We start from the raw sequence: 12,019 nt of genomic DNA on the forward strand, positions 1-12,019 counted from the left end.
CCATAGATGAAGGGCAGAGCGACTAATGCTGTTCTAAGAAATAAGGTACTATCCAGAAGTGGTCTCCATCAGGATGAGAAAAAGCACAAAGAGGTCCAGATCTGATTGTTAGTGACAGAGACTGCCTGGCTGGCAGAAGCCTCTCACTGAGGACAAGGGCATCTTTCCTAAGTGCATGACATGAAAAGATGGTGCAAGGTCTGGCACCATTAGTAGCTCGTCAAAGAGGGGTTTCATTCAACTACAATGCCCATTAGTGGTGCTGTTGATACAACAACCTGCTCTCTGCTTTACTCCATTAAGGCAAGCAGTGGGATGTGCTTGAGAAAAGCTTTGTGCAGGGGCTCACCTTGATACATCCCACTTTTGGAATGTTTTGTCATTCAGTGTTACTGATAAAAGGAAGCACCATCAAAAGCTCAGGAGCACATCACTGTTGGCCTGCTCCAGGAATACAAGCAAGAATATCAAAAGTGGTCTCTCACTCAAACTTCTCTAATAATTAGAAGAGAAAAATTAGCTAATGAGGTTCAGTGGTCGATGGGTAAAGGGGTTGGACTGGGACTGTCACACTGTTGTTTGGTTCCAAGACAGCATAGCTGGTGGGCAGCTGAAGGGTCAAATAATGAATTTTGCATTCTGGATGCCTTGGAAAAAGTAAATGTAATGTGCTTCTATCTCCTTCCCTATGCTCTGAGCTCAGATCAGTGAGGGGAAGGGAAACTCACCGTATTCATATCTCTAGGAGGCCCTGCCATCTTTGTCTGGTGCATCAGCAGGGCTCACTGCTGGCTCCTGTGGGCTCTCTTCACGCAGAGGTTTACACACACCCTGTGCAACTGGGACAGAGTGAGAGCTATCAGCCACAGTCTGTCCACTGTTGGTCCTGCCCAAAGCAGTGCTGGCTGTCTCAACAGGAGGAGCTCCCCTCATCTTGCTGGCAGGCATCTCCTGGTGTAAAGCTGGATCAGCCAATAACTCTTCCACACTCCCATGGATGATCTGATGAGCAGCATAGATGTGTTTCCTTTGGGATTGCCTCACTGCAAAGGAAAAGAGGTAAGAAAGGCTTTTCCTTGGGAACATGCAGCACAGGGCTCTCTGTGGGGGAGGTGGGAGGGGCAGCTCCTGGCCTTTCTGGAGCTCTGGAAAAGCCAATCGCAGGAAAAACATCACACCCCAACAACTTTGGTGAAAGTGTTCTACTGCCACCTAATAGCAGCACCCAACTGTGCACTTCACTTGGAAGATGAGCTCCCCCTGCCAGTGGAAAGCACAGCCCGTGTCATCCTTTCCAGCTTAGGGCACTACTGCACAGGTTAGTAGGCTTTAAATTAGCTTCTCCTTCAGTGCCTGTAAATTGTAGCAGGTTTCTAGAAGAGGGAACTGAAACCTGCTCTTTATTTTATGATTATGCCTACGCTGAGAAAGAGTTCAAAGAAAGACATGGAGACAGTACAGATTCATTAAGCCACCCATCCTATCATCTCCCTTTTGCTCCTGTGGAATTGTTCTTTACTGAGTTACACGGATTTCGAGCAATCTCATTTGTACAGATTTCTGTACAGATTCTGTACAATCTCATCTGTACAGATTGTACAGATTTGTACAGCCCACCTCTTGGGAAGTAATTACCCAAGCTAAATCACTGACCCTACAATTCATCTCTGCTATTCTTTGTTCTGTCTTTCTGTCTCTAGACTTATGACTCTGATAAACAATCACAGGGAATGAAATACTGTGTGCTTGTAGGAGGGCGAGGGAATGTTCCAGCAGTGAGAAGTGGCTGCCATCATGTTGCTTCCCTGCAGAAGCCCAAAACTTCTTGTTTTGGTCTGTTGCCGTTCAGACAGCCCTCCTTGCTCAGCATTACTCACCCAGCCTGTTTATGTTTATCCATATTCCAGCTCCATTTTGCTGACAGCAAATACAACAGATCTAGCCTGGGTTTGGTAAGCAAACCCTCACCAGCCAGCTCTCAATTCTCAGGAGAGCTTTGTCTGTCCAAGGCAGTTTGGCTTCAGTTGCATGTGCACGAATTGCATGTACTATATTGGGAGTACTCTCCTGGTGTCACTGCAGTCCCTTCCTCTATCTACAAGGAGGGTTAAAAACTGGTGGCTGAGTTTTCTCCTTTTAAAAGCATTTTTTTCACACGAGAACATTGACCTTCAGTGAGGGACGGTTCAGAAGTGATGTGCAGAAGTGTCTCAGGATGAGCCAGCTCTGGATAATTCCTGCTTTTATGCATAGGAACGGGAGAGAAAGGGAGCAAGGAGAGGAGAAGAGTCTACTTAATGGCAAAATAGAGATGCTTAAGGGAAAGCTGAAGGAAAGTCTGAACTTGGAAGCCCTCAAATCTTTGTGATACAAATAGACTTGCTCCTCTGGCAGGCCACACAGCTGTGCTCTCAGATTGCTTCCTGATAGCTTCAAGGAATGTGCGTGCTCAGGAATGTGCTGGGTCAATGAAACAGTTTCATAATGAATAAGCTGGCTCACAATGGGAAAAGCTTTAAAAGCTTCCACAGAAATGCAGTATGCCAATGTGCTCGTGAGAGCTAACATTGCTCTTTGGTAATATTTCCTTTGGATTCACAAGGAATAGTCACCAATTTCTGCTTCCCTGAAGGTCTCACTATGAAGGAGGTCTACGGCAGAGCCTATTCATTAAAGCACACATTTGGTATTGAATCTCTTGTGAGTGCTTCTGTCACAATACTGTGCCAAACTTTGCCTAACTACGTTTGAAGGAGCTCTTGTACTTTATCACCTGTTGCTCTAGCTCTTCTTCCAGCCTCCATTTTTCCTGGGTCTAGATCTTCCTTCCAGCCACTTTGACTGTATCTGAGACAGTGGATCCTTTGACGATTTTTTTTTTTAAGTTCTGCTTCGTGGGAGCACTTCTGAGATGTTTCATCCATTAGCTACTGTTGCATTTAAGCTCGGTCTGTATTTTCCTTATTGATGGTACCTTGGTATACCTAGAATCCTAAGCCATGTTCAGGTCTTCTCTTTCTGTTCTCCTTTCTGACACAGGCTAATCTGTGTGTACTATTACCTATGCTGCAGGCTTCATTGACTACAATTACATCATCCTGCCTTGGAAGGAGTGCAGAAGCAAGGCTAGGGAGAAGAGAGCTGATTTAAGCTCACACAGAACTGTCAGCTGCTGAACAGATGCTGTTGTGACAAATACACAAACCAGGAATAAAGAGGTTTGCACAATTCCTAGATCATAAAGCATATTTGAAAGGTTTGTGTTTTCATTTAAAAAAAATCAGAATAAAGTAAAAGCGCCTTTGTTTTCAAGGCAGAGAAGTGTAATGAGGCAAGGACCACTTCAGCAGTGATGCAAGCGCTCTTCGTAAGTTACATCTTCTTTGTATGGATGACTGGTTCAGTCACCAACCTTCTGAGTATGCTAGTCAGTGGAAAACTGAGTTAAAAACAACATTTATTCATGACCATCGAGGTCATGGGTTTCTGGTGTCCTCCCCTCTGTATTTTGAGATATACTTTTCCATTTTGACTATACAGAAATGCCTTTTAACACAGCAAGATTCTCTCCTTAAAGCATGGTGCCACTACAGTCATCCTTAAAACCTTATTGGTGGCTTTGGTTTTTAACTGATTGTGAATAAAAACCATCGGAAAGGATATAATGTTCCTTTCAGATACGGCCCATGTTTAAGTAATCTGCTTGTTAAAGACTTCCAGATTTTACAAATTGCCACATAACACACAACTCACAACCATGCTGCCTAAAGATTTTTTCTGTTTGTTTCTGGATGTACAGTGTTTTTTCTTTTTTTCCACTTCTGCAGTTATATGCTGCAGATGCAATTTGCATCAGATCTAATTTGGGCCATCAAGATTGTGAGAAATTGGTGAAAAGGGACCTGCACAGTGCAGAAGAGGCATCTCAGAGAGCTGAGGCATCTCCTGGCACTGCATTTTTTCCTTTCGGTGAGCAAGAGTAAGGATGGTGAAGCAATTCAAAAACAGCATAAACCTTGGCTCCTCACCTTTTTCTCTGATAGACATTTTCTCAATCTCTGGTATCAGGAAAGCATAAACCAGCTCTGCTACAATCTCTTCTGACTGTAGGTGAGTTCGACTACAGAACAGATGCAGAAAGTAATATTAGTATTTCATTTTTCTTTCCAGAATACCTCTGCAAGCACACAATTTCCTCGTAAATATTATCACTGTTTTCAAGTGAGTCATGGCAGTAATCATCAGCTCAGTCTATTTATCAAAAAAAAAATTGATGCAGTGCCGTGACAGTGTGACTACTGCCCTCTGCACTGCCAATGTCTTCAACACTGCATTGGAAAAGCAGCATTTCTGGCCACCCGAGACTCCTCATCCTCTGAGGTATTTGGGAGCCCGGCCCTGAATGACGACAAACCCACAAACACAGCTCCAAGGAATTGAGTCTTTCACAATTTAGTTTTTGGCCCTTTGCTGAGTTTGCTGAACTCTTCCCTTTTGTGACTTTGCAGCGGTCCCCATGCTCTTTACCATGCCAGTGTTCAGCGGGTTCCCAACTGGCCCAAGGGCTGCATGCATTATCTACGCTTCATTCTCCCCAAGGATTTTGACATTCTGCTCGTATTCATCTCGTTACAAAACAGACGGCTGCTGTACCATAGGGGAGTCACTGTGTCATTGGGATTTTTATGGCTCGGATCCAAAGAAAGGGCACAGAAACTGAATCGGAGCCTTGGCAGGTCCTGAAAAGTATTCATTCTTGATGCCCCAGCCCAACACAAGACCACGGCGTTCTCAACAAGTTACTCTACCCAAAGCACTATCAATATGACCGAGCCCATGGAAACTGGCACTTTCTAAAAGAACGGCTACCTCAGAAGGAGAGATTTCTGTACAGCTGTATCTTTAGCATCTCTTTCAAACTGATTTTCTGTAATACTGTAAATAAATGAAAAGACCAGCATGAATGGGCATTGCTTTAGGCGGTTCCCAGATTCTCTTAAAGTTCAGTCACAGCATCACATTGGCATGGAGAAGTCTAAAAAGGGTGATTCACAGATCCCACAAGTGATTTCCAAAGGGAATCTGGCACATGCTGCATAAAAATAAAGCTCTGACAAATTTATATGCATGCACCAGACAGTAACAGTGTGGTTCCCATCCAGCAGTCACACTAATGAGGTGGTCATGAACAGTACTGCTCTAGCCTTCCTTTCTCTTAGACTGTACATGTAACCCCAGATGCAGGCAGCTAGGCAGGTTCTAAACTGCTGTAAGTGACCTCAATGTGGTTTTTAGGAACACACCTTCTTTCCAGTTCATAAGCAATGTCATTGATTTCTACAGCCATTCTCTGAACTTCTTCCCTTGCTTGCTCTTCAGCTGTGTTCTCCATGCTACTTAAGATAATGTCTTCCAGGTAGGAGTCAACAGTGCTCTGGTGCATTTTCACCACCTGGAACAGAATACCAAGGTGTTGCTCTTACTGCCCATTGCCTTGCTAAGAGAATGGAACCAGATTTCCAGAGAAATAAAATCACCAGCCACTCTCAATTTCAGGCAGGCCAGCCAGAGGTTTAGATTCAAAGGCCCTTTCTGGGAAGAATAACTTGAGTAAAAGATTCTTCTCCAATAACTCCATCTGAGAACAAACGGAAACAAGTTGATGTTGTGTTGAGGGACATGGTTTAGGGGGAGCTATTGGGAATAGGTGAACGGTTGGACTGGATGACCTTTTAGGTCTTTTCCAACCTTGGTGATTCTATGATTCTAAGTGGAGAAACAGATGCAAAACTTATCACCAGATACATTTCTGCAGCAGGTTCACTATGAATCCAACAGCAGTTGCCTCTTCAGTTCTCATGGGCTCCTAAACAGCTGCCAAATAACAAATGCCAGCGTTGGCTTCAGTAAGTTAATCAGCTTTCATTCAAGCAAATCCTAGAGGAGAAGCTTCCACTGAACCAAACGCAGATACATGAATAACAAGGTAAAATTATTGGTTTCCTTACAATGGACGTAGAGCAAAGATTCTAGAAATGGAGCTTTTCCCTCTGCTAGTCTGAAGGGCTTAAACTAATTGCATTTTGACCTTCTTGTTTGCCACTTAGAGAACTGGAAAAGAGAAAAAGCTAAAATTAAAAGAAAAACAATCCTAATTTCAGACTCTCCTGGTATTAATTTCCTCCCATCAAGTTTGGAAATTATTGGTTTAGACAATTAGGCTCCCACTCATTTGTTTCAACTGCTTCATGCACTCAGGAGCTAGGGAACAGGAACAGGACTACATTCTAGTTATGGAATAGGATAATCTCAGGACTACTTTCTGGGCTTCACAGTTACGTTATTCATTATTGTTTCAAAACAATCTTATGGTACCCCTTGTTATTACAGTCTACTTTTGGGGACAAAATCGTTTGAAAATCTTGCTTAAAGGCATCTTTCCTGGGAGAGCCCATAGCAGTTCTGCTGGACAGACCAGGTTCTGACAAAACATTAATACTAAAGATGGTGTAGGTTCATCTGTTTTCTAGAAGTGTTTGTGGAACTTTGGAAACTTACTCAAGACGTGTAACTGAATGCTCAACAGATCTGTCTGCACTCAGATCACCCTTAACTGAGTGCAGATGACCTTTATAGAATGCAATCACCCTCTCTTCACTAAGCCTTTCCCCTAATCACCACCTTGGTGAAATCTCAAGTGCTTCCCTTCCAGCTAGACCTTCCCACAAGCTGCCCACAGTTCCACCAGTCTCCTTCTCTTGCCTGTCTGAAGATCTCATCTTCCTCCTGCCGCTGCCTCTCTTCCACCTGTCGGCGCCCACTCTCCTCTGCTTCCCGCATCCGCCTGGTCCTCTCAGCCAGCATGACAAAAGCATGGATCCTCCGCTCTTCTTGCAGCCTCAGCAGTTCTTTGGATAGGAAATCAAACATGTTTGCCAGTGCCCTTCCTTCTTCCCAGGCCAAGTGGCTTTCCATTGATGACAGCTTTAAAAAAAAAATAAAAAAATGCAAAGAATCGTGTTACAAGCCTCAGGAATGTCCCTCTGAGACTCAGGACGACCACAGGCATGTGAGACAGCCCTTCAGCATCCCCTCACATTGACCGTGGGGAGTTCTGCATTCTTGTTTCACATGCACAGACCTGGATTCCACATACTGTAAAGTGGAACTGGCCCTGATGGTACAAAGAGGCAAAAAGATGGTAAAAATAGCCACCATGAGGATGGTCCTGGTCCTGTTACACTCTGACAAGCAGTCTCCTCGCTTGGGTGAGTGGGAGGAAATAAAACACTAGATGCACTGTATTCCAGCTATTCTGAACTGTTTTTTTGTCTATGAGTATAATCAGAACAGTCACTGGGGCCTTCTTTCTGCTACTGGGAAACTGCTCCAATTCCCAGCCTGAGAAAAGGGAGATGAAAATAAAAAGTGACAATGAAATGGTCGCTTTGTATACCCTTCATCTTTCTGTGCTAAGCTCAGCTAGAAAAAATAGGATCAAAAGATGCAAAGACAGCTTTTAACATCTGGAAAGTAAAGCCTCAATTCTTACAAACAGGGAGCTTGAGTCAAAGCTTAGGAAGCTGTACAATTTTGAGTACAGCCACATTTCTATGCTATTTTGAGGACTCATCATGTCTGTTGCAGTTCAAGGCTGTCTCAGAGAAATCTTTCCTTTTTGGTTGGACATTCACAATGTAAGCAAAGTGCAGAGGTGATACAGAAATCAAGAGATTTAGGTATTGAGTTATTCCCTAAAGCTGTACAAGTTAAGTACTAGAGTCTGTCAAGCTCAAATCAATACTGATTATACTCAGTTTGCACAAGTGCTCAAGAAAACTCAAAATCCAGGCAATGGAAAATCAGAAAGTCTGTGACAGAGCTGAGACCCGAGTTCAGGTGTTTGGCATCACAGTGCTGCCTGTGACTTGTTTTATGGACCTGGTATGTATGACTGCATCTCAGAAAGTGACAAGATATATGGTAAGTACATTATCTCCAGCATGGACTGTGGACAGTCTTAGGCAGGAAACAATGTCTGGAGCTGGCTGGCATGTTGTGTCTCTGTTGGAATAAACAAGCAATAGCAGAGAAGACTTGAATGTAAAACTCAAAGCATACTGGAGGTGAAATATGCCAGACAAGTAGAAATAAATCATCTTTCTTATACTGCTATGCCGTTTGCTCATGCAGTTTTTAAAAGAAAGTGGGATTGTCAGTGCTGCATGCACCTAGAAGTGACAATGCTCAGCCCATAGGTGTTCAGGATGGTGTTTACAGCAATGCAGTAACTCACCATTCTTCAGGGATGAATATCAAGGAGCTAACAAGCTTCTTTCTTTTTATTGCTCAAGGTGCTGTGTTCAAAACCTACATGACATGGGGGAGAGCAACACAGGAACAAACCTGTCTTAGGATTTTGCTGTTCCTCAAGTTCGAAATTTTCATCTTTGACAATTTTATCTGGAATTTCAGTCTCAACATTTCTTAAAAAAAAGCCTTTTTCTATACCAGGGAAGTTAAAAATCTGAAAAAATTGTGACCAGCTAGAACTAAAGGACTATGAATCATCAGTGACTTTCCAAAATAGGCATACACTTACACAACTATTGCACATGCATTCCAGAGTTTTAAAGTTCTAAATATTTAAAGAGTTGAGCCTTGGACTGTGTGCCTTCCGAGACTTAGTTAAAAGAGAGGAAACAAAAAAAAAAAGAAGAAAAAAAAAGCAAGTGCAGAGGAGTGCCAGCAGAGGGGGATAGTGGCTCTCCCAAAAGGAAATTTTGAGATCAGAGGTCAGCATCTTTTACATTTGCTCTCTCTCTTCTGAACGTCATTATATCTGAACAGCTTTCTCCTTCACTCTTACTCAGGCCTCCAGGGACAGAGCAAAAAGCTCCGTTTTTTATTAATTTCTCATTAGATGAATCCTGGATTCTATGATTTATATTCAGGCTCCCTGTATATTGGGGAGCATCTAAAAATCATAAACAGCAAAACACGCACACGTAATTTATTTTTCGTTGGGATCTGAGGGGAGATTTTGCTGCTGCCCACCTAGCAAGATGCAGTAACTTGACTTCATCTCTGCCACACCAGTGGCTAGTGGATGCTGTTAGCATAATATGCAAACCATAGTATTGTCTCACAGTCGGTCAGTGAAACACCAGGAGAGTGGTAAAAACTATGCACAAACACCTGCAGAATTGTGGGAGTGACTCTGCATCTGAGATGGACAGAATTTCTTTATCATCTCTCCAGTCTGAGACTGCCATTCGATTAACTGTGCTCTGGAAGGCCATGGCCCAGCGAGGAAATAGGATGAGAATTTGTGTCCCCAGCACTCCCTAGATTCTTGGTAGGGAATGGGGCCTAGAATTTCTCTCTTCTCTGGAACAGTGGCAACAGCAATACGACATCACTGCTAAATTCCTAGAAGTCTCAATCCCTCCAAGATTTACAAAATAAATCCACTGATACTTTGTGCCTGAAGAGGAGACTAAGGGAGTGCCAAGCTAGAAAAGGAATTGGAAAATGATGCAGTATAAACATGCATTCAATAAAAGGCATCTGATAGGTGCAAGTGACTAGCAGATATTGTGATGCCAGGTCACAGCACCAGTCAAAGAGACAGAAATGTGGGTAAAATGAGGTTCGTCTGAAGGTGCAGTTTGTTCAGAGCCACGGGATTATAAATAAGCAAGTAACAGCTTGGGTTGCAGCTGTGGTCAGGGTGCCTCAGACTGCTCTTGATACTGTGCAGGCTCTGGGGAATCTCAAAAATCTCATTAAAAGCCCCACAGATTTGAGTTATTTGGGCTTCTTTCTGTGCTGTGGATAACAGAAAACAAATAAGTGAGAGTGCTGATGCTGCTGCAAGCACAGTGCCCTGCTAGAGGAGTGTGGTGAGTCAACCTCTCCATCTTTATAGGTATACCTTGTGCATTTTCAAGTCATGCTGCTGCTGTAAGGCCCGGCTCATTTTCTCCTGTACTTTCAGAAGCAGTTGTCCATTCTCTTGAAGTGCATGAGTGGTGCGCAGCTCTTGGATCAGTTCCAGCCTCTTCTCCTTCTCTTCAAACATCTTTTAGATAAAGTTAGACAAACAAGCATGTTAAACAGAGAATATATTCAACGTGTTCTGCTAACAAAGCACACACTTTTTCTCCATGAATAGGACAGAACAGTTTAGTTGGAAGGGACCTACAAAGATCAGTGAGTCCAAGTGGCTGATCATTGCAAGGCTAACCAAAAGTTAAAGCATATTACTGAGGGCATTTATCCAAGTGTCTTAAACACTGACAGGCATGGGTCACCAGCTCTCTCTCTTAGAAGTCTGTTCTAGCGTTTGTCCACCCTCAAGGTACAGAAATTTTTGCAGACATCCAGTATGAAACTCACCTGGCACAGCTTTGTGCTGTTCTTGTGTGCATGGGATCTTGGCATAATCAAGGCAAAATGTACTCATAATCCAGATCTAGTCTAGAATTTGTCATTTGAGTAATTCTGTTATGAAGCATCTAATTAAACAGCTGAATGCATGGCAGGGAGACACAAACGGGTAGGAACCTAAATGTTCCTGTAAAAAATTTGGGATGGAGAGCGAAGACTTGAAGGACTTCAGAGGCCATATAGGAGGATATGCTGCATAATCCTCATTACCCTAGATTAGTTCTGAGGAAGAAAGATTGCAAACACCTCCAATCATTCCCACTGTCAATCTGAAGAGAGACATACACCAAGACACACAAAGTACCTTGTTCTGAATAGCCCTGCCTCGGAGCAATTTCTGCAAGCAGATCACTGCCAGTTCTCTTTCCTCTTCCTCCTGACAAAGCCAAACAAATATCCACACAATAAATGCCAATTTATTTGGAGGCTGAGATTTCCATGGAGTATCCACCTAACTATCAAAAAGTGAAATTAATACCAATTTCTCAATTGTTTGTGAGCACTTTTCTTCTAATGAAAGGAATATGAGTCAGGAAAATACATACTTCCATGTTTTATAAGAGGTGGGGGAGCAAGACAATATAATGAGGTTCTATCTGAGATTTTAGAGGGTCTCTAGAGAGAAGTATCTCATACTAAGATACTGATGGAGAAAATGACTGTACATGTTAGAAGTATGACTTATCGCTTGACTGAGTTGGCAAAATGACAGTGAACAACACAAATTTACAGGTGAAGACACTAAGGGGATAGAAGAATTATTTAAGGAGCTGCAAGAGAGCTGTTAACTATAAATAAAGGGATTAAAAAGCAACATATCCTTTTTTTTTTTTTTTTTTTTTTTCTTATATTTTCTTCCAGTGGTGACCTTCATCAGAGTAACTTGGTAAATTAAGACTCAATAAATTGATAGTTTGGAAGTAAAATAAATTACCCTAGAGTGCAATCTGTTTCTTCAAGAAGTTCGCTAATGTAGCACTGTATGACTGATACAACTTGGAAAAATGATGGTATGTAATGAGAAAGAGAACAGGTCCACAGGAGAAGAAAAAAAAAAGCTTATTTTAAATAGAACGGGCAGCATTTTTTCTTGCTGAGGGATCTTGCTGAACTGACAGCAGCAGGAAAAGAAAGCTCATTAGGTACCTGGGAAAGATAAAAAGAAAACTAAAAATTGAAAGAAGGGTTTTTTTTACATAAAGAGCCTATAAAGTTTGAATGGAAAAGTGGCATTTGAGAAGTGCTGGGAAGAGCATGGAATGAGAGAAGGACTGTCTTTTGATTTGGTGTGTTCTTTTCCTATGGAAAGAAAGGATAAATTCACAGTCTAGTTAGAAAGCTAAACTGCACCACGTCACCTGGCTGCAGAGGTGAGGCCTACAAACCCTCCAGGCATGGAAGTGGAGACAATCAACATATATGCAATACAGGTAAGGCAAATTACTATAAGATTTAGTCTATATTTTTGTGTGATGTAATCTTCTGTACTTGGAGTTGTACTGTTTGGTGCTACAAACAATGCTTTAGCAAGGGTAATCATCAACCTTTCAATCCACCTGCTACAAAC

The 12,019-nt window shown here is 42.5% G+C and overlaps 1 protein-coding gene across 2 annotated transcripts in view; it reads right to left on the reverse strand.

Annotated features, from left to right (window-relative positions):
• Nucleotides 1-224: 224 nt before the first annotated feature.
• The window catches only part of CFAP91 (cilia and flagella associated protein 91), a 30,725-nt gene continuing 18,930 nt past the window's right edge, over nt 225-12,019 (reverse strand). For both annotated transcript variants that reach the window (XM_042810211.1, XM_042810214.1), the window contains 6 exons: nt 10,757-10,828; nt 9,938-10,084; nt 6,763-6,984; nt 5,304-5,452; nt 4,029-4,120; nt 225-1,043 (listed from right to left, as the gene is read on the reverse strand). In XM_042810211.1, the coding sequence (XP_042666145.1) occupies nt 742-1,043; nt 4,029-4,120; nt 5,304-5,452; nt 6,763-6,984; nt 9,938-10,084; nt 10,757-10,828 (984 nt within the window). In that variant the 3' untranslated portion in view covers nt 225-741. The remainder of the gene's footprint in view (nt 1,044-4,028; nt 4,121-5,303; nt 5,453-6,762; nt 6,985-9,937; nt 10,085-10,756; nt 10,829-12,019) is intronic.

The sequence above is a fragment of the Centrocercus urophasianus genome, unplaced genomic scaffold (genome assembly GCF_019232065.1).
Source record: "Centrocercus urophasianus isolate 14NV4802_14NV808 unplaced genomic scaffold, USGS_Curo_1.0 seq_12, whole genome shotgun sequence".
NCBI lineage: Eukaryota > Metazoa > Chordata > Aves > Galliformes > Phasianidae > Centrocercus > Centrocercus urophasianus.